The sequence below is a fragment of the Cygnus olor genome, chromosome 8 (genome assembly GCF_009769625.2).
Source record: "Cygnus olor isolate bCygOlo1 chromosome 8, bCygOlo1.pri.v2, whole genome shotgun sequence".
In the NCBI taxonomy this organism is placed as follows: Eukaryota; Metazoa; Chordata; class Aves; order Anseriformes; family Anatidae; genus Cygnus; species Cygnus olor.
Window position 1 is genome coordinate 25,881,705 of NC_049176.1, and position 27,764 is coordinate 25,909,468.

A 27,764-nucleotide genomic window follows, 5' to 3' on the forward strand; every position below is an offset into this window, starting at 1 on the left:
CACGCCAAGGGCACATCTTCTGAAAATGACAGGAAAAAGAAAAAAGAAAAAAAAAAAAGGCAAGATTTGTAAGGAAAAGTTCCCGCTTCAACTTGCATCTCCGGTTTTCATTTTATTATTTTTTTTCTGGCGTGAATAAGATAAAGACCAGAACTGGAAATAAACTTCTTTAACAATTTCAGTTGATACGGAAATTGGTCCCATTTGTAGGCTTCGTTTTTATTTGCAAATTTTCCGGAGACTATCTCGTTTAACGATGATAAAAATGTAATAAACATATTTGTACTAGTTTTGTAAACTCCTTCAGATACTGACCGTGCTTGTCAAACCAATCTCCCAAAACACACTCTCACCGCCTGATCAAATACCACTTGCCACTTATACCACTGTTGTTTTTTTTTAATAGAAAATAACATTTATTTCTATGAAATGGAAACACAGAATTACCTGTTAGAAACAGCAAGAAGTTTGCTACATTGGAACGAGAAAGCAATTTTCTTGCAGATCACAAATGAAGGAGGCTTATTAAATCGTCATACACCATTGGCGCCTGGGTCCTACGGACAGTTACAAATATATCTACTTTCCAATGTTATATACAAGTCATAACATTTCTGGGGGTGGGAGGAGAAGGGCTTTCAATTTGACGATATATTTCATCTATATGCCTGGTAAGTATTACAATGAGCTGTCTAACCTTTAGCTTAACGTTAATACCAAGTTCACCTACGAGTTACATTAATAACTTAGATTTCCATTTTATAACATTATACACTTGCTAGTATACATATATATAAATGTATGGGGGGAGTGTGTGTGTGTGTGTGTGTGCGCGCGTGCGGTGCGTGTGCACGTACCCACCCCGCAGCGCACCCAGGGTACATCCATGCTTATGGCCATAAGCAACAAAGAGCGACTCATGTCTCCCCAATCCAAGCGCACCTTCTGGCCCTCCGAAGGCACCCAGCTCTGCCCAGCTCCCTGCCCACCCCCAAGTGCCACCAAGGGCGGTGGCAGCAACCTCACCCAGGCCCCCTGGCCATCCTGGCACCCCCACCCCGCCGCAGAGGCCGCGCTATTGCTTCTCAGGGGTGTTGTTGACCATGGGCCCGTAGAGGCTGCCGGAGTAGACCTGCTCCTTGTGCACGGCAGAGCGGTCTCGCATGAGGTCGCTGAAGGCATAGTCCACGGGCGGCCGAAAGCCGAGCGTGGGCATGAGCCCGGCCGTCGAGTAGGGGGTCATGAAGGCCAGTCCCCGGCTGTGCGCCGAGTAGGCGAGGCGCAGCGGGTTGAGTCCCAGGTGGGTGCCCAGCGGGTAGGCACTGGCCTCGGCCCCGAAGTGCGTGGCGTTGGGCTGCAGCGGGGAGAAGGCCGAGCGGCTGCCCAGAGTGCCGATGGCGGGGGCCATGGCTCCGGCTATCAAGGGCCGGTGGTGGTGGGCGGCGGCAGCCGGGGCGGGCGGGAGGCCCTGCAGGGCGCCTTCCCGAGCCCAGCCCTCCTCGGGGCCCTTGTCCGGGCCGCGGTTGTTGAGGATCTGCTCGATGGCCTGCACCACGTCGCCGCCACAACCCTGCAGCACCAGCTCCAGCACGCTGCGCTTGTGCGCCGGGAAGACGCGCGTCAGGATGTCGATGGGAGTCCGCTGCCGGCCGCCGGCCGAGGGCGACGGGTCCTGCTCGTCCTTGTCCGCCTCCGAGCCCGAGTCCGAGCCCAGCGGGCTGATGGAGCCCGGGCTCTCCTCGCCCTCCTTCGGGCCCTTGGAGACGGGCGAGCTGAGGAAGGACTCGCCGTCCCCGTTCTCCGAGCCCGAGCCGTGGCGAGCCTCCGGGGAGGAGGTGCCGGGCGCGGACTCGCCGTCGGGGGACAGGGGCTTCCCGGCCGCCTGCTGCGGGGTCACGGCGCGGCTCGGCAGCAGCGTCTTGGGGAACAGCTCGAACTTCTGCACCTTGGCGTCTGCGGGGCGCGGGGGGGGAGAAGGGAGAGAGCCGTCAGCGCGGCCGCCAGCCACACACGCACACACACACACCGCCACGCACCCCCCGGCCCCGTCCGTCCGTCCCACACCCCCGCCCTCAGCCCCGTCCCCTCGCGGCCTCACCTGAGGCGCCGGCGCCTCCCTCGCCGCCGGCCCCGGCGCAGACGGAGCCGAAGACCTCGTACGCGGGCCGGGGCGGGATGATGCCGTTGGCGGCCGCCAGGGCCAGCCCCTCGGCGGTGCCGTAGAGCAGCTGCAGCTCGCGGGCCTCGTTCTCCTCCTGCGCCTGCTGGCGGCGCAGCGCCACCTGGGCGGCCATGACGCGCTGCCGCTCGGCGATCAGGGTGCACTTGGCGCACATGCAGTCCTTCCAGCGGCAGTACCGCTTGTGGCCCTTCAGCGCCGACACCACGCCGTGGTTGCGGCACCGGGCGCACTTGGGCGTCCGCGGGTACTTCTCGGCCGCCCGCAGCAGCAGCGGCGGAGCCCGCAGCAGGCTCCCGGCCACGCTCACCGGCAGCGTCGCCGCCGCGGCCGCCGCCGCCGCAGCCACCGAGCTGGGGGGCACCGGGGGGGGCCGCGGCGGGCACGCTGGGCAGCTCCGAGCGCAGCTCCATGCCGCCGGCCGGAGGGAAGGGCCGAGCCCGACGGCAGCCCCCAAGGGGCCGGGGCACCCGCGGAGCGCCGCCGGGGCTCTAGGCGCGGGGACGGGGCGCGGGCGGGGTCCCGGGGGGCGGCATGCGAGCCCCCCCCCGCCTCTCGCCGCGGCCCCGGGGCGGCTCCCGGAGCCCCTCCGCGCCCTCCCGCCCGCCCCCCTTCCTTCCTTTCTTCCTTCCTTCCTTCCTCGCTCCCCGCTGCGCCCCCGGGACGCGGATCTCGGCGCGCCGCTCAGGCCGCCCCCGCCGCCCCGCTGCCCGGGCGCACCTGGCGGGGCAGCGCCGAGTCCATGGCGCCGGGCTCGCCGCCGAGCTGTGCCGCCCGCCGGGGCCGGCGAGCCCCGGTGCCGCCGGGCTCGGCTCCCCTCTCCCCCCTTCCGCTGTTATCACCGATCAGTAGCGTCCCTCCACGGAGCAATCCGGCTCCTCCGGCGGCACGGTCCCTCGCCACGAGGGCAACGATCCAGGAGGGGAAAAAAAAGAAACCGCCCCGAGCGGCCGCACCGGGACCGGGCTCCCGCAGCGGGGCGAGCCGACGGCGGCGCCGGGACCCGCGGCCGGGGCCGTTCGGGCCGGTTCGGAAGGGCTCGGCCGGGCTCGGCGAGGTTCGGAAGGATTCGGAAAGGTTCGGCTGGGCTCGGGACGCGCCCCGCGCGGCCGGAGCTGCCCGGAGAGCGCGGTGGCCGCCGCGCCGCCCGCCGCCACTCGCGCTATTGTTGCGCCCCGCGTTGCCATTAGGCAACATTTGACAACAATGTGGCGCCTGCTATTGGCCAGGGGCGGGAAGCGCCGCTCTGATTGGCCGCCCGCGGGCCCGCCGCGTCCGCCCGGCGGCTGCCGGAGCGCGGGGAGTCGGCGGCGCCCGGGGGGAGCGGGGAGAGCGCGGCCGGCGGGGCCGGGCGTGTGCGTGTGCGTGTGAGTGTGAGTGTGTCACTGGGAGTGTGTCACTGTGTCACTCGCAGTCCTTGTGCGAGTGTGTAAGAATGTGTCCGATTTCTCGCTACCTGAGAGTTTGGCTTTTCTTTTCTTTTTTTTTTTCTTTTCTTTTTTTCCCTTCCCCCTCCCCCCCCCGTATCCCACTTGAAGCAGCAGTCGCTTTGCCAATTGCTCGGGTTTATTTTTCTTTTTTTTTCCCAGGGTGTCACTTGTCCAAAGGGTGGCGGGGAAATGCAGTGTGCAAGGTGACCGTTCAGTTGATGGTCTCCCCCTCCCCTTGGCGATTTGGTGTTTTAACAGAACCTAACGATGCCTTTCCTTTCCTTTCCTTTCCTTTCCTTTCCTTTCCTTTCCTTTCCTTTCCTTTCCTTTCCTTTCCTTTCCTTTCCTTTCCTTTCCTTTCCTTTCCTTTCCTTCCTTCCTTTCCTTTCCTCTCTTTTTCTCTCTCTCTCTCTCTCTCTCTTCCTCTCTCTTCCTCTCTTCCTCTCTTCCTCTCTTCCTCTTTCTCTCTTTTCTTTATTTCTGTCTTTCCTAGTTTCTTGCCTTCTTTCTTCTCTCTTTCCTTCTTTCCTTCTTTTCTTCTTTCCCTGTTTCTCTCTCTCTCCCCGCCTCCCCCTCCCTCTCCCCCTCTCCCGTTCTTTCCTTCCCCTTTCCCTTCTCCCCTCTCCCCAGACCCTCTCTCCCGGCCGCCCCAGGCCCCAGCCGAGGTGAGTGCAGACCCGTTCCGCTCCGCTCCGTGCTCGCTCCGCAGCCCGCTCCCGGCCGCCCCCGCCGGTGCCACCGCCGCCACCGGGCCCGGCGCTGCGCGGGGACAGCGACAGCGAGGGGGGCGGCTCGGGCCGGACACCGTGCGTGAACCCAAAAGCTTTTGTTTTAGCCTTAACCACCCCGCCTTGACGTCACCTTCGCGGGGAACCGGCCCGCCTGGGGAGGAGGTAACGGGCTGGGAGCTTTGGGGGCAAATAACGGCGTCTCCTTCCCCGAGGGCTCTCACCTCTGCTGCCTTCCCACGGGACGTCTCCGGACTCGGCGGCACTCGACAGAGCCCCCGGGACGAGCTCCGGGGGCTCCCTCCCGATAACGGCACCCCTGGGCTCGCCGCTAAGGACCCGCGGGGAGGAGCGGAGCGCTTTGCTTCGCCTCGCTTCGCCTTGCCTTGCCTTGCTCTGCTTTGCTTTGCCTTGCCTTACCTTGCTTTGCCTTGCTTTGCCTTGCTTTGCTTTGCCTTGCCTTGCTTTGCTTTGCTTTACCTTGCTTTGCTTTGCTTTACCTTGCTTTGCTTTGCTTCACCTTGCTTTGCTTTGCTTCGTTTTGCTTTGCCTTGCTTTACCTTGCCTTGCTTTGCTTCGTTTCTCCCCGCCCTGCCCTGCTTTGCTCGGGACGCGGCTCCCCCCGGGGCGCTCCCACCCGTGCCCTTTCCGCGCAGGGCCGCCCGGCCGCTCCCCGCTGCAGGACAAGCCGCGGCCGCTGCCCCTTCCCCTCTGTCACCCTCCTGTGCTTAGGAAAAGTACATTTGGCAGATCCCGCAAACTTCTGATATTTCTTGCCGTTGCACTTACGTCGTTCTTCCTCTTTCTTATATATTTATTTTTAATTTCTATTTTGTTACGAAATGAACGTTTCCCCACCCGACTTTCTGTGCGTGCAGCTGCCACCCGCTCCTCGTGATGAAGGTGTTATGACACCTTTATTTAATACAGTCGAGAAGTCAAAATATCCGATTTAATTTTATTTGCAAGCACTAATTTTACTCTCCGGGGAGAATTACTCAGATCATCTGGTTTAATTGGGAATTCGTAGAACTCGATCAGACTGAAAGAGAAACAATTAAAGTATTGCTTTGTGTGGGCTTAGCACGGAGGAAAGGTTCTCCCTTCTTCCTGGCAGTTTTGTTTGGTTTTGCGTTGTGGGTTTGTTTTTGTTTTTGTTTTTTTTTGTTCCTGCAAATACCTTCTCCTTTCCGCCCCGAGGCAGCCTGCCATCACCACCGACACGGGACACGGGTTCCGCCGATTTCCCCGCTTCCTTTTTCTTTCAGCTTCGATTTCAATGAAAGGGCTGGGTCCTCCATTCCTTTCACGGCGTTTTTAAAACAACAAAAAAAAAAATTGCAAACAGCCAATTCCAAAACAAAAAAAAAAAAATAAAAAAATAAAGGAAAGTCATCGAGCAGCTGATCAGCCAGTGAAACGCCGTGATTCCTGCGCAGAGCCTCGTCCTGTTAGCAGTACCCCAAAGGACGGGGTGGAAGTTTGGAGCACTCGGAGCGCTCAGCGGGCAGCACCCCGACCCCGCCGCGTCCCGCACGGGTCCCGCACCGCCCTGCTCGGAGCGGGCTCGGGCACCGCGTCCCGGCGCTGCGCACCCCAGCACCCAGCGCCCTTCCCCGTGTGTCCCAGCTCAGCCCCTGGCCCCGGCCCCCTTTCCCCCATGCTGTATTTTCGAGCATCACGCCCAGCACGCAGACAACAGGGAAACGCTCCGGGGTTCTTCCCCCACCCCGTAAAAGAAATAAAATAAATAAAATGTTTATTGCAAGAGCACACAACGCACCCCCGGCGTTCAGCAAGTGCTGAGGACGTTTGGCTGCTGCCGGCTCCGGGCCCCCCCGCTCCTCGGCTCCAGCCGCTGCCCAGCTCCGGCCGCCGGAGCGGCCACTTCCGAGCGGCTTCCAACGACTCCTGCCGTTTTCTTTACAAAGTGCCTCCAGCCAGCACAACCCGGCCTCCCGAGGCTCGCCTGTCCGCGTATTTTAGCAGCAACCCCGTCCTTGGTGCGCTTCGGAGGCTCTGCCTGTTCCCGAGCCCTGGGAAGCGGGACAGGCGCTGCGCACCTTTCGTACATTTCACCCGAGCAAAATCCAGCCGGGCTGCGGCTCAGCCCGGGCCAGCAGCCCCGCATTCAGTGGGGTGAGGGTTTGGGACTTTGTCCCGCTTTGTCCCGGCGTGGGGTGCCGAGGCTGGGCAGATTTGGGGCCCCACGCACAACCCGCGAGTGGGCGCTGGGCTGCGGGGCGGGAGAGCCTCGGCGCCTTGCGCGATACAACCCGAAACGCTGACTCTTTCTTTTTCTTTTTTTTTTTTTCCTTTATTTTCTTTCTTTCTTTCCTTTTTCTTTTTCCCAGAAAGACCCAATCTCCCCCGTGTTTATCTCCTTCCTCGCTCCCCCCTGATCTCCCTGAAAGCCTCCCTATGCATCGCTGCACCCGTGCAAAACTTTGAGAGGGCTGCATGCGACGGTGCCGCTGCATCTTCCCCCAATTACAGTAGTAAAATCTTAATTAAAAAGAGCCCGTCTATTGGCTGCCATGCGGGGGAAGGCAGACACGCACGCCCGGAGGCAGCGCAGCGCCCGGAAGCATCCCCGAGAAATATAGTTCTTGATTAGTGTATTTTCATCTCGTTCTTAGCGGAAGACAGTTTGTAAGTACCTGCTAATGTTAGTGCTCTTTAAGGTTTCAATTGTTCTAGGGGGTTTGCCATTGACTTTTTCATTATTTACCTACTGAATCAAAGTAAGCAAATGCCATCTGTTTCCCTGCTGCTATCATCTTCACTTTTAATTATCCGCCCAGCAGCCTAATAGAGATGATATTAAACTAAATCTTTTTGACATTAAAAGTAATTATCCCCAAACCAATATTACAAGCCCGAGCCCCACCTCCCCCCAGGCAGGCGGCACACTCCGCCGAGCCCGGCCGAGCTCCCGCAGCCCGGCGCGGGGAGCGGCTGCAGGGGATCCCCCCGGCCCGGGCTCCTCGAGTAGCTGCGACGTGATTAACTCCATTTCCCCGCTCCCAGTGGGGGAGGAAAGAGAGACGAGGAGAGAGGTTTGAGGCCGAAGCACGGGAAAAACGGGGCTCGGGGCTGTGGCCGGGGCCGGTGCGGGGCCCCCCCCCGGGGGCTGCTGGAAAGCCCCCAGCGCCCGGGTGCTGAGCCCAGGGCAGCCCCTCCGAGGATTTTCCCCGTCCCACGGCACCGGCGGAGCGGAGGAGCGGGCTGAGGAGCGGGGTCCGAATTTGGGGAGGGGGCGAGTGGCCGGACAGATGCTCCCCCCCCCCCCGCCGGGTCACCTAGCTGCGACCCCAACTCCTCGGCCACGTCCCCTTCCTGCCTCCCGCTCTTGGTGCGAGCCGGAGCCGCGGCCCCCATTTCCTTTAATATGTGCTAAACTGAGCTAATTTTAATTGCATGTTTCAACTTTGCTAATTAAATAGAGCGGTCTAATTAAAAGTGACTAGGGAACAGTTTTAATTCAACCCTCTACTTTTTTAACAATCCATTATGCAACAAATCCAGGGTAAGCCCTCCCTTTAAAAAAAGCTACAGATGATTGAGTTTTTACACCTTTTTACACGCTCACAATGGGGGGACCTGACCCAACATATGTAGCGGCGGGGCCGGGCCCCCCCCCGGCTCCCCGGCGGGGTTTTGGGAAGGGGCTGCCCGGCTGCTGCTGCCCTGCCGGAGCGCTGCCGGCCCCGGCTGCCTCCCGGGGCCTCCCCGCTGGAAGTGCGGAGACTATTAGCCCGGCAGAGGTTAGAGTAGCACATCCCCAAGACAGCAGCCCAGGATTTGGGAAAATCGGGCTCTTTACACGCTTCATCTCTTCACCAAGTGCTCATTAGATTGTTAACCTCTGGTTCACATGAAAGGGGCATGTGATGAATCCCCTCCCGAACAAATGGGCGCATCCCCCTTCAGGCACAGAACAAAGCCCTTAAAATAACTGCACAAGAAAGCCTTTACTTGTTACTCTAAAATTTCTTTTCTCTGAGAGCTTGTGCCCGTCCGCACACACGCACAGACGCACGGAAAGCAGAAGAAAAGCACACACACACCACCCCCCGTCCCCCGTCCGCCCCGCACCCCGTTTGCTGGTGCTGAAAACCGAAATCCCCGGGCCTCTGGCGCTGCCTGGTGCCCCCCCTTCGGGCCGGGGGTCCCCAAAGGGGCGGAAAGGGACCGTGAGCTTTGGGGGAGGGCAGACCTGTTTGGGATGCTGCGGGGCCGGGGCCGCCCCAATTCTCCCCAGGCGCCCTAAGGGATTCACCGCCGAGGGGAACCCGGGCGGGAGCCTCGGTCCGACCCGAAAAGGGGGGGTCCCGGGAGGGATCCCGGGGGGGGATCCCGGGGGTCCAGGGCCGCAGCCAGCGCAGAGGATGCTCTCCCCTTGCGCTGCCCCGTCCAGGGCTCTCCTTGCTCGTAGAGGGGCGGCCGGGAGCGGAGCCTGCGCTCCGGCATTCCCACAGCTAATGTATGGATTTTAGCCTCTTTAAGAGCGTTCCTTTTCTCTCTCTCTCTCTCCCTCCCTCCTTCTCTCTCTCCCTTTTTATTCCCCAGCCCCTCGGGCATGGATTACAGCGGCAGACAATTTTCCCTTCGCACCTTATTGATGGCTAAATGCACTCGGGGATGCTGGAGGGCGGGGGGGGGGGGGACTCCCGGGAGCTCTGCGGGCTCCCCAGGCACCGGATCGGGGGCGAGGGGAGAGAGAGGGCCCCCGAGATGGCGGCCCCAGCCCCCCGCGTCCCCCCACGACCCGCAAGGTGGGGTTCCTGCCGCGGGGAGCCTCCGCCTGCTGCTTCCTCGCCGTGGGCCGGCGGCGTGGAAGTGCACACTCACACGGCCATGCACACGCACACGCTCGTGCACACGCACACACACACACACGGCCATGCACACGCACGCACCCACAGGTGAAGAGGAGCCGGCAGCTCGGAGCCCGAACGAGTCGGGGAAGCCCCCGCTCCGCTAATTTACTGCAGGGCGCTCCGAGAGGTTCATTAAAACGGCTCTTGTCAGCTCCCTAACGATCCGAGAGCTTTTTAATTATATTTTATATTCCCCTACCCGTCCCCTAACTTCAAACACATGGTAAAAAGGATTTGCCGTTTTGTTTCAGGTAAAACCTAATAATTAAAATTCAGACCCCGTCCCATGCATCTGCTTCGCCTTTGCCAAATGAATTGAAGGGAGAGAGAAAAGCGATTTCATTGAGATCACAGATGGGGTGCAGGTTTTTGGAAGAAATTTGAGAAACACCATTGTCCAGAATCAAAACTCTATGTCTTGCCCCACAAAGGGGGCTGCTTTAAGCCCCTCAACTTCTATGGGGCTTGTTTTTTAAACTTTAAGTGTTCCGCACAATAAGCTGCCACCAAAATGTCACAACCGCTCTGATTCCAAGTGTGTCTCGCTGCAAAGGGTGCCGAAAAAATGAAGGGAGCAAAGGGAAGGAGTGTAATTAAAAGCCCCGGAGCCCTCCTGCCTGCTGGGGCAGGGCGTGAGGGGGGCGCGGGCACCCCGGGGTGCTGCCGGCCCGGCCCTGCCCGCGCCTCGCAGCGCGCCCACGTTTGGGAGCCTAAATCGTTCCATTAGCCGAAAGCAGAAGATTAAGCCTTTTATTTTTATTCATGACGATGACAGCTCCGGTCGGATTTGCCGGAGGATCTCCCCCCCCACCCCCGCCTCATGTTTGTTGCCCTAGGAGCTCAGGAGCTTAACAGCCCTGCCGGAATGCGATGGATAAATACAACCTATGTCGTTAAAGAGACATATCGAGCGCGGCGGCGGAGGGGCGGGAGGAGAGGGCTGCTTTAACATCAACAACCACGGACGCTTAGGGAAAAATACAAAAAAAAAAAATTCTTGTATTTTATATTTTTTGTCGGTGAACGCGCGCTGTTTAACGGGGCCCTATGCACACGCAGGCTCCCCCTCAGAAGTCACCCACGGCCTCTCCGCCGTCCCCCGAGGCTCCCCCCGGTCTCCTCCCGGCCCGGGGGGGGTCCAGGGAGGCAGCTGGGTCCTGCCCGGGGGTCCCGGGGTCCCGTTTCCCTGCCCGCCGCCATGTCACGAGGCAGCGAGGTGCGAAGCGCGGTGTCGCCCTCCGGCTCCGTCCTGTGCCCGCCGCCCGCGGGGCGCCTGAGGCGAGGGGCCCGGCTGAGGCGCCGCCGCCATTTCCTCAGCGCAGCGCCCGGGCGTTTCCCCCGCGGAGAGCTCCCGGCAGGGAGCCGGCGGCCACCCCGGTGTCCCCTCACACGGGTGCCGACCCCGTCCCGTCCCGCTGCGGGCTCCCCGGGCTGTTTTACCCTTCCCGGTGCCCGCCGCCGTCGAGCTCCTCACACGGGAGACGGGCCTCGCACCGGCTGAGGGCGGGAAGGCCTCGATGGCGGCTCCGCCCGCCGTAAGGGGGCCGGGGCGGACAAACAAGCGACGGGGAAGGCAGCTGAGAACCGCTCCCTGCTCGCTCTGCCCCCTTCAGAGCCCAGACACCGCCGGGGGCTGCCCCGACAGCGGCTGCCCCCTGCCCGTCCGCTCCTCAGGGAGCCTGGGACGGTCCCGGCTGGGTCTGGAGGCTCTGGGGGTGTGGAAGTGGAGGCGGCAGCGATGGCTCGGGGTGTGCGGGGCTCTGCCGAGGGGGAGCTTAATTAATTAATTAAGAGGAGGAAGAACTGGAGCTGGCTCCTGCAGGCTGGGAGACACGGCAAGCGACATTTGCCGTGGATCCATGAGACGAAAAGAGAGGAAACGGCCACAGCCAAGCTGCTCACTCCCCTTAAGCACACCCACACCGTACTACCTCAGGGGTGCTCAACAAAGGTGAATTTATGGGGTTCTGAACAATATTATCACCACAGAAAACCAAAACAAACCAAACCAAGTCAGGTGAACTTGCAGAAGTCTTGCAAACCGTTTTTTCGTTATTTTCCTTTGGGTGAAGAAGTGTTAAGCTTATTTCTCATGGCTCTGGAGATTTCTGTCAGTTGAGATGGGGCAAACTGCCCGCCGAGAAGTCCCCATCCACAGGCGGGGATTTTGCTTTTTGGCGTGTGTGGAACTAGAGCTGAGTAGCGATGTTATTCCCCTTAGGAAACGGGCTAAGAATTTGTCATTCTCGTTGAGAATAACATTATAGTAGGTCTATCCTTAAATGTAGCTGTCTCATGCCATTCCAGGTCTGATTTGTAAGAACGGGACCTCTTTTTCGTTATTAATAACGATTTCTCCTATGTAAAATCGTTTATTTCCTCTTTAGTTGAGAGTGCTTAAGCAGTGATGCAATACGTCATAGAGTGTATAAAGTCTTCAAGCTTATTCTGTGCTTAAAATCATATGAATCCTACCAACTTTATTAATAAGTGTTGGTCATTTTTCTTAGTGGCGTATAAATAACCTGAAAATCCATTTTTCTGTTTGAAATAAGTGAATTGGCTGTAATTAAAAATATCCGTGATTATGATAACTGAAACACTTTTTTAAAATCCCCATACTCTTTGAGGGCAACCAATTCCACTTTCTCTTGGAAGATAAATTCCTCACGATAAGATTCTTGTAAGCAAGTAATTATAAAATATCTTCATTTTATTATGTTTTTAACCATTTTTAATCAGTGAAAGAAGAAACCCATCAGAAGACTTTAAAGGGAAAGATCAAACAATATTTCTGTAACAACACTTTATTCTTTAGCAGCTTTTTTGACAGTATAATTTCCATTGTGCTTCTCCCGTACTACTCTGCTTTGGCTGCTCTTCATTTATGAGCTTGATTCTTACCCTGCTGTGACCAGCCCCTTCTCACCAACCCAGTAGTGCATGGCTGCCATAAAGTTATTTTAATTGGTCTCCCAAGGAGAGGGGGCAGCTTATGGGAAATTAGTTCACTACAGAATGGTGTAAAGGCAACTCTTAGTACTATCACCTTTTCCAGCACAGAGAGCATGACTTGAGTGCAGGGCACTCAGCGCTGCCATGCCATTTCTAGAGCAGCTGAGAACCTCCTGGTGTATTTTTTGGTATGTTCTCAGTGAGACAGGCATCAAATGGCCACTACATTATGGAATCCATTGGTGGTAACATATCTTCTCTTTGCTTAGCAGGTATTTCTGTTACCAGTAGCTTTTTTGTTTCAATAAAACACAGCATTATTGGATTTTGATTAATTTTGAAAAGTTGTGGTAATTGTGCAGAAGGAATTGGTTTGATACTAGAAGTAGACTACGATGGGAGCTAGATAAATGTTAATAAAACCAGGAAGGTGTTTTTGAAGCAAAATTAGGAATTTTCAACAGGTTAATATAATGTATGTTCTACTGAATCTGGTGCTTTTTGCTTGATAAGAAATATTGCTTCTGCATAGTGATTACTGAATGAAAAGAAGGCAAATATGATAATAAGCTTTAGCTGAAGGAAAAAAAAATACACTTGAAAACATCTAAAACACAAGGAATGTGGAAGGAATTCTGTGCCTACCAAAGTACAACTGCTGAAGGAGTAAACTGCATGTTTGCCTTGAAATTGCTCGTACAATGAAAGGAATGCCTCGTATCTACTAAGACTTTCCAGTTGAGAGTATTTTAATGCTTTCAGTTCATATGCATAAATTTTTTTTGCAGGTGACTAGTGAATACTGGTAAACTAAAAGTCAAAGTGGATTGAACAAACTTTACAAGGAACCGGAATCTTGAAACTTTCAGTTCATTTTTTCCCCGCTACTTTACAGGATACTGCAACAGCCACTCAATGCCTTAGTATTCACTTTAGTTTAAACCACAAAAATCTAGAAGTATTTTTCAGTAACTAAATGCTCTCTGCAACTCTCAGATTATACTTCTTAAATTCTAAAACGTAACAAAGGAAAAAAAAAAACACAATAAAATGAAACGCAAACAAACAAACAAAACAACATTCAACAAACCCTAGATTTTTGGAAATAGATCTACTAAACAATTTACTTAATTTCTTCCATAGGTGTGAGTTTATAATTGTGGTGCAAAAATCCCTTCTCAGCGACCATCTCTTTTTGGAAATGCTTGCTTTTCCTTACACAAGCGAAAGTCCTAATTAATCAGGGTGTATGAAAAGACCTGACAAAATGCAAAGTGTTTCTACGTACACATTAGAACAATTTTAAAGTCTTAAAATGGCTTAAATAGAATGGGAGGCTTCAAACAGCAATATATTTGCAATCTCAGTAAATTTTGGAAAGGCAAGATCATGAATAGGATGTTGTAGTTACAAGTTATAAAATGCCTATGAATCATGCTCATGTAAGTCATGCTCAGAGACTGTGACGATAGCTTAAATAAATCACAGAGGCAAACAAAATGATAGCAAACACATTTTATGGTAAATGAAAAACATACAGTATTTTACTTTAAAAAATCACCACATTTAATTTTTCAGTAGAAGAAAACTCTGTGAAGAAGAAGATACCAAAGGGAAATTAAATCACAATTGAAAGAATAAGCTCATCATCAAACCTGTTTGAAGATACTGGCTTAGATCCTCAGCGTACACATATATCTTATTTAAAAAATACTCCAGAAGGCCCGCCAGAAGTACCTGAGCCATGTCAGCCAGCACATTGAAGGATGCACTGAAAGACAGACTCATATGAGGAGAACAGAACATGACCGTCAACTTTTGGAAGATGTAAAAGCAAAACTAAACAACCCACACACCTTGAGGAACAATTGCCAAAGGTGTAAAAGATAATTAAAAAATATCAGAAACAGGAAGCCTGCCAGAAAGATAATTGGACTCACATATTTTCAGGGTGTAAAAGGAGTACTTAACGAAAGTAGGGCAATTGCAGGCGAGCTAAGCCAGTCATTTGCAGCAATGTTTTACTGCAGTGGAAACATCTTTTCTTGCGAGAAGAGGGAATATTACTCAGAGACGGATAGCTGGAAGCAGTAAGCAACAGATTTCATAGCGAGAAAGGTTATTAGCGATGTCCCCGTGGATTTCTGTGGGAACCTGTGCTGTTCGGGGTACTCGTCCAATACCCGGGAAACGCTCCCAGCAGTGAGGTGCTGCTATTGATGGAGGGTTACTCACTCAGATGGCTGGATCAAAAGTGAATGGCAATAAACTGTGGAAAACTCACAACACAAAGTTGGAAAAAAAGTAAATCAACTCATTGGTAGTAAGTACAAAATAATGATTGCGTTAACCAGTAGTTTTTCTGAGCACAGGAACTAATGAAGTCTACTTTTATAACCAGCAGTTGAATGACATCTTAATTAAATTATATTAAGGCTGCAGTGTGACTTCCATCTTTATATTACACATAAAAGAATCCACAGAGAAAAACCCTGGCTAAGGTTCGAATTCTCTGGTATCTAATGAGGCATCAAATGCCACTGAAACTTTTTTCTGCAGGTAGGGCACTCAGGCTGCTCTCTCAGGTCTGCGATGACTGCTAAGCGTTAGATCCAGTGAGCCTTGCCCTCGCTGGAGACACTCAGCATCTCCTGTCCGGCTTCCTATTTCTCAGCAGCAGGGCTGCCTACCTTCACAAAACTTACCGAAACTTCAGGTGGCAAAACCTTTATGCAACTTGTCTAATTTGCTTGAAATTCAAAAGCAAATGTTAAATTTAAAGGTAATAACAAGGCATCCAAAAAATATTTTGAGGTGCAGTAATCATGTAACACGCTTGCGTAAATGCTGTGTGTCTGGGAACCAGTCTAACCTTGACTCCACAGGTGGGCCTCTCTCCTAAACCAGCTGTTACCACCTAAGGAAGAGATCTTGCAGTTTTCATGGATATTTCTGTGAGGAGGCTCAGTAGTAATCAGGGGCAAATAGAAGAAGGAATTACTGGAGAAGAAATTGAGAGGAAAAAGATGTCACGAGGACAGTGTGCAAACCCCTGATGAGTCCTCGCTCTCCTGGAAGATGGCATGAAGTCTGTTCACTTGACATAGGGCATATTAGAAACGGAAAGGGTAAAAGGGGAGGCAAAAAAACATTCAAATATACAAAATGGACTCATTTAAAGAAGATATCCTCTAGCCCAGAGCTCCTCATATTTGGAGAGGAGACAATTACGAGGGTATGACAGATGTCTTCAAAACCATGGATGGTGTTGAGGGAGTGAACAAGAAGTGACTATTCACTCGCTCGACTCGCATTGAACAGTCCCTGGAAAGGGACTGGAGAGCTCATTCAAGGCAAGCACCCTACCACTTGTCTGAAAATTCATGCCCCTGCTCGCACGTTCCCTCCGAACAAGCTTAAATAATTCCATCCTTTGGCAGACAAACAGCACTGATGGCAGGGAGTGAGCACACACTTAAAGCAGCCTGTGCTACAGGGGGTCTTGAAGAAGTCTTCTGAAATGCTGGAGACTCGGGCTTGTTTCTCCTCAGGCCCATGCCAGCCACCATGTGGGAAACCTTCCGTGTGAAGTATAATTCAGTTAAAATCCCCAGAGGAGACCCAGGAAAAGACCATCATCACTGATTTGAAATAAAGATATATCGTGCCTTGTCAGATGCTGGAAGAAAGGACATGGTGCTTACCTTGACACAAGACCACCGTGCTGTGAAGCCTGAGTGGCGGGAGGCCCCCTGGGCCAGCACAGAGCCCGAAGTCTCAGCTCCAGCAAGGAACGGTGCCCACAATCCATCACCATCCTGAGCCTTCCTATCTGCCAGCATAACCAGTTCCTGGTTCTGCCTGGCAGGGACTCATCACATGTATTCTGTGGGGGGGCTGCTTTGATTTGTTTGGAAACCTATTTAATTTTTGTTTGTTGTGGATCCCACTCTAAGACACCTAAATCTTCCTGTGAATTGTTTAAGGAGTCTGACCATGAGGCTCAGATAACGAAGTGCTTCAGCCCTTCTGTGAACCTGGGTCACGGTGATTTCGTTTTTCCCCACATATGGAAGAGTGAAATCATATCACTTTTTAGTAGAAATATTACTGTAATTGAAAATTTATTTTAAATTTCTAACGTCACTGAGTACGTACAGTTTATGAAAGCCAAAGTCCTTTTCTGCTACATTGAAAAGAATAAACAAACCCCCAACACAGCTCCATTAGAAACCCCCCTCACTAAGTTTAAGAGTGCGTATGCAGAGAACACAGAGCAAACGCCAGTGCTCTGTGCATTCTCCAATAAAGACTTAGAACAGCAATGTCTACAGGCAGGACGTTTCTTCCAAAGCCAGAGAGCCCCACCTTCACCACCATGCTCTGAAGGCCAATACCGAAAGCCAACACATCGTACAGGATTCCTTCCGTTCATTAACAGTAATTCCTAAGACTTAAAACTAATGCGTTAATCACATTAATGATAATCCATTAATGTGAGGAACCTGGAGATTAAAAAAAAAAAAAAAAGCAGAATCGGGGATATGCTCTGTAGTAAGTGTTACAGTTTTGGGGTAATAATGAATTACAAAATTAGTCTGTAGAATGATGAGAGGATTAACCATGTCAGCAGAGCACACGAAGTGAATACCACGGTTTAGGAGAGCACAAAACAATGGCACAGAACATTAACGTTTCTACACAGGGACTGGTTTGCACTGTGGGTGTAATTTGGAAAGGTGACTAGATGGTTGCTTCTTGAAATCAGGCCCAAAGTATTTAAGGACCAAAACCATAAAAGCTTTATTTAAATTGAGTGATACACTTGTTGTGGCAGAATGATCCTTATATAGAGATCTTGGTATCTTTGTATCAGGGGGCAGTAATGCCACCCATTTAAACACTTCCACTTAATTCTCACCAGAACATTTTGATAAAGACAGTGTATTTTGCAATATGAACAAAACGGGGGAAAAGAGCCCTAAACCAGAATTTAGAACAAAAAGGCCAAACAAACCCTGGGAGCACTGACTTCAACAAGTTCAACAAATATTCAAGCCACATTTAATAACTTTATGAAACTAGTATCAAAGTAAAGAATATATAGTCAAAATACAGAAATAAAGTCGAGCGAGAGAAAACAGCCTGATGAGACCAAACAAAAGTTAAACAGAACAAGTTAATATAACAAGTTCACTGAAAGGTTGCTCTGCTTGTGTAGCAATGTTTCAGCAACTCCTTTCCTCTACAGCCAGCTTAGAAGGAAGAGCTAATCTGAAAAAAAGATATGCGTCACTTTCAAATCCTGCTGTATGTGTTACTGTGATTGTTTGTAGAAACAGAATCACCCCAATTTGCAACCTATGTTAATTTTGTATTTAATAAACATAGTAGATCTTTTTAATAAGAAAACAAAAGTTGAGAATGAAGCACCTGCATTCAGGTTTCCATTACGCATACATTTATCGTTGTATTGGCTATGAATTCTTTTATTTGTGAGCTGCAAATGATTAGGATTTGCTTACACTTCCAAGCCTTTTGTTTGTCATAGATACTTCACTTCTAAAAGTGTCTGATGTAGCACTCACTAATTACAGAATTACAAAAGGTAGAATAAGGCTTTCCCCTGCTCAGAAATTTGCATTTTTGGTAAAGGTAACAATATATCAGCTTCACTAACACCCTAATAATAGGCATACATTGAAATTTATATCACCATCCTTACAAAGAAAAAATAAAGACTAAAAGATGTGTGCAGTTGCTTTTTGCTTAGTAGAAAATTTTCAAATCAGAACTCATTTTGTTACGATAAGCACTGTGAATTACAACATATAAACATGTGGAAAACAATATGCCAGGCGCTACAAAAGAAAGTTTGATTAGCAGATGATGATTCTGTAGTGCTATTGTGCACTACCCTGTAAGCCCAGGTTTAAAAAAAAAGGGGGGGGGGGCAAAAAACCCTACCACTTTTGATGCAGGTTTGGCATGAAGTGTACTTTAGATCTTAGCCTCAGTATGCTTTTCTATGGTTGTGATATTTAAAGTACCAGATTTTTCCACATCAGATAGCAGGTAGTTGGTGCATACATTTCAGACAACAGAACTAGGATTTCTTTAATTTGAGACGGGATCAGTAATCTATTGTTAAAATGTCCGAAGTGTGCAATAATAAGGCAGATTTCTTATTACACCATCTTTTAAGATACTCATTGTTTGATGAAACAAACAAGGTGCTTTAAAACAGCAGAGTAATAGGATACAAACAAGAGCCAGAATGAAGGAAAACCGCTAAAATGGGAACTGCCATTTCTTTCACAATGAGAAATAAAGAACTTTTGTATCTGGTATTTGAAAGGTTTTTAACAGCTGATATTCAATATCAGCTGATTCCTGAAGTGTTGGCGAGATACCAGGTTTCTGGTACTGGCCATTTCTAATGTTATTTAAATATTCACATCATGCAATAAGCAGTTTCACACACTGCAATGTAATGGAAAATACTTCCTAAACTGAATCAGAACTGAGACCCAAAGCAGAACCAGTAAATAAATACCTTGCATATATGTCAAACTATATTCTTCAAACAAAACCTTACATCTTATCAAAGAAGTCAGAAAGTACTAACAAAAATTATATGCTTTCTACTATAATACTGTTAAATTTCCATGGCTGAGAATGTCCCGTTAATTTTTTCTGCCTTTTTAAATTAGGTGACAAAGTAGAAATTCAAACACAGAAATAAAATGCATATATATGAGAGCACTGGCTCAGCGAGATATCAAATATACAGCATTCTAGTGTCAAAAGTACAGGCAGAAATGTCCAAGATTTCTTGGTGAAAAAGGGGCATTTGAGGAGTAAAAATTCTACTTAACAATCACTCACATTTTAACAGTGCATTAATTATAACAAAAGCTGGATGATAAGTGAGCAACATAGTCATAACGTTCAGTGTTCATAGCAGAATTTTATCCTCTGCTCATTTAAATGAGGTTGGAAACATATACTCATGTATGTGAAACTTTAAGTAGCTATGTTTTTTTTCAATTTTTTCAGGATTCTTGCGAGAGGCCAAGTTGTGACATTGAGTTGAGTTGGATGATAGTACAAGATGGCGTTGATAGATGTGTTCCTCTCGATGCTGTGCCTCTGGCTTGTCAAAGGATGATTAGTCCTACAATCTTGTTTGATCTATTCTTTTGCCTCTAGGAAAAGGGTTTCTTGAGGATACAGTTTTACCTCCAGTAATGATTTATTTGGATCCAGCTGGGTCACCTGTAAAGATAAGAATGAAAAGATAGGTGTAAGTAGACTTTTATGAACCGCTTATCTTCACAGTGTGGATTTTCACTAAGAGAATTTTGAGTCCCTCCAGTCACCGATAGTGGGAATTGTCAGCACGAATTCCCAGAATGTGGTGAAGAAATGTGTTATATTTTGTATTTTTATGTTAATGTTATTAACATTATTTTGCCTATTGCATATTTGCAGAATCCATCATGTTAATTCCAAGAAGAGTTGGTTTTCTCCCACAAACCAACGTGAACATATCTGTTTTTGTCAAAGTTAAGATAATTTGGAAGGTTAACTGGATCACAAACTAAGCTGAAAAATCAAACTGTAGTTCCAGATAACTATCTTAAAATTTCCATTGTTCACTAGAGTCTTGACTCCTTGGCAGATTTGTAAAGGTGTGCAGGCAATCATTGTGCAGGTGGGCACACAGCAGAATTCCAGTGAGAGTTAAGTGTTGTACAGTTTGGAAAATGCTAATACAGGCACTATCTGCACCATTAGAGCCAGAATTCCTCAGCATTTGGATCTTAGCACCCAACCCAGCAAGCTGCTCGTCGTCCTTAACTATTACTGACTTTCATTTCAGGCACACGAGCAATTCCCAGTTTATAGTTAGAAAAATTTGTGTTGAGGATTCTATTTAGAAATTGGATTGCTGCCTATAGGAAAAGTCTCTTCTACGAAAAAAATAAAATAATTATCACACAATATGATTATACATACAAAATAATGAAGACAAGTGTTTTCTTTGGGTCCGTCAGACATTCACGTTTCCACGTCAGCACTGTGACACCTTTCAGAAGATTACTGCAGTGCTTCACATGGAAAGCTGAACGTTGTTTCTTTCAATCTTACCATTTTCTGAAATACTCCACTTTCATTGTTAGACTTATTTTCCTTAGTAACTCTGGTTTAATTTCCCTTACTGTGTGAGCACACTAATTATCAGGAGCTTGTTTGTCAGTAATAGATTATTAGTCTCATGCTATGGGTATAAAAAACACAAATCCATACTGATAAACATTTTTTCTGAAGTTAAATTTGTTTATACCTATGATCATATAATGCCACTGATTTCTAAAACTACTTTTTGGAAAAAAAAATGTGTCAAGAAAATCAAACATTATGAATTACAAAATGTTAAATGTATTTTTTTCTTAAAAGCATAACTTACTAATCCTGTCACCAATTACCAAAAACAGTACGGCATCCCTTTCTCTTCTCCCCAGTTAAATCAGGCAAATTTAAAACATATTTCTATTTCCATTGTTTTATTGGATAATTCAAGATAACTCAATATTTAAACAAAAATAAAGAGCTTATCGCTTCCTAAGGCCATTGAAATCAAAGTAGTTTCACCCCTCTGCAACAGAATTAAATAGTAATAATAGATGCATTACTTTGATTCCCAAAGCAGGGACATATTTTCTTATACTTCATGTACCATGGTGAGCTATTGCTAAGTGGCTGAAGAGAAAAATAATTTGTAAAAACACCAGGCTCAATTTTAGATTCCTATTATCTACAGTCCAATTATGCATTCCTGCACAGATGCTTCTTAAATTATTGAAAGGTTATTATCTTAGAAAGCAAATCTGTTATGTAGAAAACAGTCAAAGTAGTGCATTTAAGTTTGTGATTACAGAAGTATGCTAATTAAGTATCTTGTTGCATTTTTTTATGTTTTAGTATTCTGCTACAGTCCATTGCACTTCAGCACAGGGAGGGAAGTAAACAGGGGTCTCTGCAATTCACAACACATGAGGTACTGTGCACCTGAGAGAAGCAATTCTCATTCTCTTTTCAGTTAAAGCTATTATCTAATTAGACCTCTGTATTTTAAAATCCTGCAACCTCTTTTTACAATAAAAGGAAGGCAAGAGAGAACCAGAATAAGTCTTCTCTACATTTGACACACACACACACACTAAAGTGAAAAACAAATGTAGGCAACGAACACAAACTTCCAGACTGTAACCATATGGAAACCTACTACTCACTTAAGTGTAATTCAAGATGCATATCCTAGTCTGAACTCTAAGCTTCACAAACTTCAAGTACTTTAATAACAATGCATGTTGTCCTTTCCTTAACGTCTTTAAGCTTAGAAGGGTAGTTAAAAGCATTGTGGAGTACCTGCAGCAAAACGACTGTGCAGCTTTTCACCATAATTTCAGTGTGCTGCTTAATTCACTGAGGGACAGCAGAGTTTGCAAATGTTTACACCATTACCCAATTAACTAACAATATGGCTCCTGCATCTGTCAACAAACAAAGCTGTTGTTGCTTTGTTTTAGCTCCTTGGCATTTTCTGTTCATATGGGTCGCCATTGTACTTAATTATCACACCATAACCCTTCTGCAGCTTCTACTTTGTTATTTGTGGTTTGTAAATATGATGTTTACTACAAAGAATTGCAGCCTTATTAGCGAATCCACCTCCTACCAAAAGAAATGGTTTCTCTTGTATATGTATGAAATATAAGACCTAAGATGCTTTGTAATCTACAGTATTTTTGAACAGACGTAGAAACCTAAGAATGATACATAACAGAGATCAAAGGACCAGGGAAGAGCCGTAACCCACAAAGGTGTGCCCAGTGTAGTGTTTTAATGGACTGTATTCACCTCAGTAAATTTGTGTGGGTTGTTTCACAAAGCAAAGTATTAAAGTACCTTTAAATTTTGTCTATTTCATTTCATTAGTGTTAGGACAAATTCTGGAATCCATTTTGGTGCTGATGATGCGTTGCTCTGATGTCACTGCATGGGGGTCTTTTCTAAAGAGCCCTGCACGTTATATGTTACATTGTCCCAAACCCCCACACCTTTATTATTTGAAGATTTTTTTTTCATATTATTGGCACTTATGCAGGAAATCATTTAAGCATGTGTTTATGTATTGAATCGGGTTTGATCCTACTGAACTCACCCGTGGTGCTCAGCTACACGCTTTCTTGATTAAGGCTGCAAAATTCACCAAGTTAGGCATTCAGCATTTGTTAATCAAAAGCCGAAAGCCTAATGGTGCTCTGTGTCTTCCAGTCCTACAATGTCTCTTCTTACCAGTCACACACACATTCTCAGAGCCTGCTCACACATCCCACGGTGATAACAGCTGGTGAGGTGAATATATTTTAAAAATATATTTTGTGGTTTTGTTAATGTGAATACTTTGTATTATATTTACATTATAATGAAATATAAAATACTAGCCCTTCAAAAGGGACTCTAAGTTGTTCCAAATTTACACAGTGAGGAGTGTGGGGGAGGAAAGACACAATGTTCAGATGCTGAGAGAGTATGATTTCAGTGACAACAAAATTGCTAAATATTCAAGCTCACAGGATTCTGTAGAATAACACATTTAAGATTGTCCCGAAGCCAAAGCTAATAGTATCTCCGGGCAAATGACTTTCTACACAAACTTTGGCACTCTCTTCAGGGAAAGAGACTTTCTATCAAGGTGACCAGTGAGTGGTAACAGGCCCTTATTTCTGTCGGCGTTATTTCTTGCCATTGAGCAGTCAGTTTAATTGAAATATGTTTCAGTTGGTAAAATGGTACTTTTCTTCCAACTGTATATATATACAGTTTTACAGGGCCTCTTGTTTTTTTTTGCAGCTAAAACAATCTTTTCATTTGAAGAGCTTCATTACATAACCTATGCTGGATTGGTGCACAGTAAATGTATTATTGTAACAGGTATCTGTTTAAATGACTTCTGTGGTCATTATTCCAACTAAGCACTAGCCAGTCGGTTTAAAGTACTCCTGCAGCACTTTGAAGTTTGCATGATTTACGGCTGCACAGAACCAAAAGATAGCAATGTTACCTCTTGTATTTCTCTTGTAAGAATGTGGTAGCTACTTACACTTTATTTTTCAACAAATTCCCCCTTTTTTTTAAGGACCCAATAGTGAAAATTATTACTAGTTTAAACAACACTTGAATACATCTTTGTAGCAACATCTTGTTCCTTCCAGAATCATTTTCGTATTATTTCTGTCTTCACCTTTGCTGACCTATCTGTTCTACTACACGCTCACATCCCGCACAGCTGTACTTTTACCATTTCAAAGGTGTGGTTCCTTACCTTCCCAACTCTGCAGGGAGAAGATAAAGACAAAAAAAATGGCTTAATGCCCAGGAAGGTCATTTAAAAATAAAGAATCAAATACACAATTATTATGACACTTACACAAGCAGTAAATATCACACCCTTCACCTTTCTCTCCACCCTAGGACAAGGATCTGATTCCTGAGTAGCACAGCCTCTATACCACTTACACACGCATGAATACATTTAATGAATCTAACGGACAAAGAGTTCTTTTACTCTGTTTCCTAATCCTCCTAAAGTATAAATGCAATAGAAATTACTTAAAGGCACACCTGGTAAAGCACCAGATCTGTTTAAAAAACTATATTTTCAGAATGACACAAACAAATACAGTGAACCCTTGTCACATACTGAAATATCTATGGGTTATAGGGATAATATGCCCAACTGGTGCCACAAACAAAAGTAGGGTTACTTCACAGAAATATATGCAATTAGATCTGGTTTAGTTGAATAAACTTCAAGATAATTTACATCTGAATTGAAGAAAGCCGTCACAAATAAGGAAAAATATGTCATAGTAAAAGACTTCGAGTCTCATTCTAAGTACAAAGCTTTAAGCCAGATATGCCACACTCTTGATCCTATTTCACTGAAGAGAAAAACAGTATTTCAGATTGAGCATATTTAAGAAGTATATTTACTAAGCAAAGTAACAGATACTGATAAAACAGAGAACTGTGATGTTGTATCCTGTACTCTGAGCGTGCTTTCCACTCTTAAAAAGCCGTACAGAGATACCATCTATCTTTACATAGCATAAACTGTCAGTGACTTAACATAATTTAAATAAGGAAAGAATTTGCTGTGTAGATTCTAAGCAGTGAAGGCTTATATGATAAACCTGACTTGCATTACTTGTCTTTTTAGAGAGTAAATTAAGAAAAAATAGCATCTGTGTTCTCCTTGGTTTTAAAAAGTAACAAGCATAATGACAGTGCATTGTGAATAATAAGCCTGATGTTGCTGTATTTCTGTAGCGAGGCCTGGACTATTTGGTGCTTTTAAAAGTTCAACATTATGAATTCATGATTCTGTGTAAAATTTGATTGTTTTAATTGGGAAAACTAATTTTTATTTTGTTTGTAGAGCAAAGTTTAAAAGAACACAAACTACAAATCATTATTACACCAAATAAAATCCTGGATGCTAATTATGTTTAAAAAATATCATTTTTTTTACAAAAATCTTATTGCTTTTTAACAGTTGAGAGTGTAAGAAGAGATCTGTAATTACAGATTATCTACCTTCCAATAAAAGCCACTAGGAAATGCTGTCTACAGCAACCCCACCTGGGTAGCTGTGGTGTCTGTGCTTCTCCTTAGTCCTAAGATCTGAAATCTTGCTTCGTGTTCAGTCCTTCCCCTTTTTGGCCTAGCCTGTTATGTCCAGAATACATCTGAGTACTAACTTGACTGAATGTCTGTATTTATTTCTACGAACTAACGTCTATAAAAAATCACTAACTAGAAGACTGCATCTTCCTTTAGCCGTATTTTCAGTGACAAAGTAACAAACACACATACAGGGTTTTTTCTTCTTGGCAGGAGAAGTGAAAACATCCAGGTATTTTAATTAATTACACTCTCTTTGAATATTACGGCTTTTGCTGATGCAGTGTTAGTGGCATGAAAATATCACCGAAGTTGCCTTCTGCATGGAGGAAGAAGGTAGTGGTAGGGTCAGTGCCCGAGTCAGGCGAGCTGCCAGCAGGGCACAGCCCATGCTGCTTTCGCCAACCCCAACAACATCAAGACCAGCACCGCAGGGCTCCAGACTTTGAGGGAAGAGGAAAATGCTGTAAAGCTCTCCTCAGATTTTCTGTTTTCCTCCCTTCCTTCTGTTTAGTTTGAAATCGATGGTCTGTTTAGTAATTTTTTCTGTTTCTTTTTTTCCTCAGAAAAAAGAGAAGCTGATGGAACCCCCTGGAACACCACTCTCTCTGACAAAGGCCCCACAGGCAGAGGAGCTCCATCACCTTCACACTATTTACTTTCAGTTTTCTTGCTGAGCAGAGGAAACATTTAAATAGTGGCATTTACAGATCAGAGCATTTGTATGTTAACCGTCCCTTCTGCTGTGCCAAGGAGCAAAACAGTCTGTTATTTGTGGGCACTGCTGCCAATGTGCTTTTATCAAACAATTCATGCATTTAATTATTTTAAAAACGTGCTAGCTCCAGAGATGACAGATCCTGGCCCCAGAAATACTGTAGCTTTCACTGTGGATATTGATGATGTGCTGAATGAAAGCAAGACAGCCACACCTCCTGGAAGTCTGAAAACATATAAATACATTTAGTGCCTCAAATGTACTGCAAGAACTTTGCTTTGCATATGTAGGTCCCAAAGGGAATGGGTAGGAACACAGCCACTCACCAGAGAGTGATCCATGATTGCATTCATGTGCACGTAATTATAACTGCATGGAAAAACGATCCAAAAGGATTTTTATCGAGTTCAAAGGATTAAGATGTTCAGATACCACAATGATAACTACAGTATAACATTGTGATTGGTAGATAGGTAAATAGAATGAAAAGCGCGCCTAAGACTGCTTTGGTGATTGAGTCTGATGTATTACTTATGCAATTACCAAAACAGCAGGAGATCATTAAATTTTCTGGTAACCAGACACAGCTTTCTTAGTATCATACTACTACAAAGGCTCTTTATTGGTATTTTATCATTACATTTTCTTCCTACAAGGGGAAAAAAAAAAACACAAAATTGACATAAAGCATGAATTCTGGGAAAAAAAGTACAAAATGTCTTAGGGCTAGTTTATGCTGGATGATGCCATATCCAACAGCAAAGCTCTGCTGCTTAACCAAGGCATCTTCCTGTGAATAGTAACATGGCTTCCCTGAAATAAATGTTTGTGAAATGGTGCAGTGCTGAATAAAAGAACACTTTTGGTCAGAGGGATGTGCTTGGGTGGAATATATTAATCACGTGGTTGGCATTAGTCACTGGGTTAACTAATGAGGATGACTCAACTAAGAGCTCACAAACAGCATTGAGTATTCAGTGCTCTGTTGAATGCTAACTTTAGTGAGTCTTAAGTAAAGCAGCTCATCTGAAACACACACCTATTTGCTGAAATTAAACATTCCCTGTATTCAAGCAGAGTTGTCATACAAGATCAGAAACTATGTTCACGTATAGAATGTAACTCTTTTTAGAGGAAACTTACATCCACGGGGTGAGGAAGGCATTCATTCCCTTCCATATCCTTTCAGTGACTTTATACAAGAAGGAATTTAATCTTTCTCTTTGTATATCAGTTAAGTAAACACCAGGTCTGAAGAGGCAGATCAAGTCTTTCTTTCTTGGAAGAAAATATTATGAAAAAATCTTTCTGCAATACTTTTTTTTTTTTTTTTTTACTACATATACAGAAATTGTATTTGCACAAAAATGGACGTTACATTTCAAGGTTGAAAATGTACTTTCTGATGTCCTGCAAGTACTGCCATCAACTTCAGTGAGTATCAACTACTCCCTTTGTAGGTGCTGACCAAAAGAGCATGACACTACTTTGTGTGAGCAACAAACTTGTCAAAAGCAACAAAACCTAAGGGTCGCACACTCTTCAGTGTTCTGCTTGCAATTATACGTGCTCTAGTCCTCTGGAATTCAAAATTAACCAGTCCAATTAATTGTTCTACTGTTACCAGTCAACAGAAGAACGATCAGAAATCATGCTCCTAGAAGAGGCATGGGAATATGCTAGTCTGGTATGGCCAATTTACTTAGACAAATTCTCCATGTCTTAACTAAACTAAACATAAATGCTGGAATAAATAAAATAACATGTCTTGAAAGAGAGGAAAGGCAAGGGCGGGTAGTATTGACTTAATGACAGCTTCAGCCAACAAGAAGAGGGATGCCTACCTTTGTAAGTGGCTGTGACCTTCTGTAAACTAGATCATAGTTGATAATTACAGGACACCATCAGATATATTGCCTTGAATAATTCTAAAGGATTGTGAAATTAAACAGATGGATACTATTTTGTGGAGTAGGAAATATAAATACCAGTAATTTGAGATTACTGGATAAATTTGGTGAATTATGTTAAACTTTTCCTGAACTTATAAAAACATTATCCAAATTTCTGAACTTATCAGAAAAATATTTTATTTTTCTGAAATCCTCCTTGGCC

The 27,764-nt window shown here is 46.7% G+C and overlaps 2 protein-coding genes and 1 long non-coding RNA gene across 4 annotated transcripts in view; 1 reads left to right on the top strand and 2 right to left on the bottom strand.

Moving 5' to 3' along the window:
• Positions 1-384: 384 nt before the first annotated feature.
• Positions 385-2,645, bottom strand: DMRTA2 (DMRT like family A2). The gene is given in 3 exon segments (XM_040565846.1): positions 385-1,953; positions 2,099-2,550; positions 2,552-2,645. Coding segments are annotated over 3 exon segments (1,371 nt in total). The 5' UTR covers positions 2,593-2,645; the 3' UTR covers positions 385-1,075.
• A 7,967-nt stretch (positions 2,646-10,612) lies between these two features.
• Positions 10,613-16,688, top strand: LOC121073705. Its single transcript, XR_005821902.1, has 2 exons — positions 10,613-11,171; positions 13,754-16,688. It is a non-coding gene; the product is annotated as an uncharacterized LOC121073705 (long non-coding RNA).
• Positions 16,689-17,223: 535 nt separating this feature from the next.
• FAF1 (Fas associated factor 1) overlaps positions 17,224-27,764 on the bottom strand; it is a 161,474-nt gene continuing 150,933 nt past the window's right edge. For both annotated transcript variants that reach the window (XM_040564936.1, XM_040564937.1), the window contains one exon: positions 17,224-19,453. In XM_040564936.1, coding sequence (XP_040420870.1) covers positions 19,370-19,453 — 84 coding nt within the window. In that variant the 3' untranslated portion in view covers positions 17,224-19,369. The remainder of the gene's footprint in view (positions 19,454-27,764) is intronic.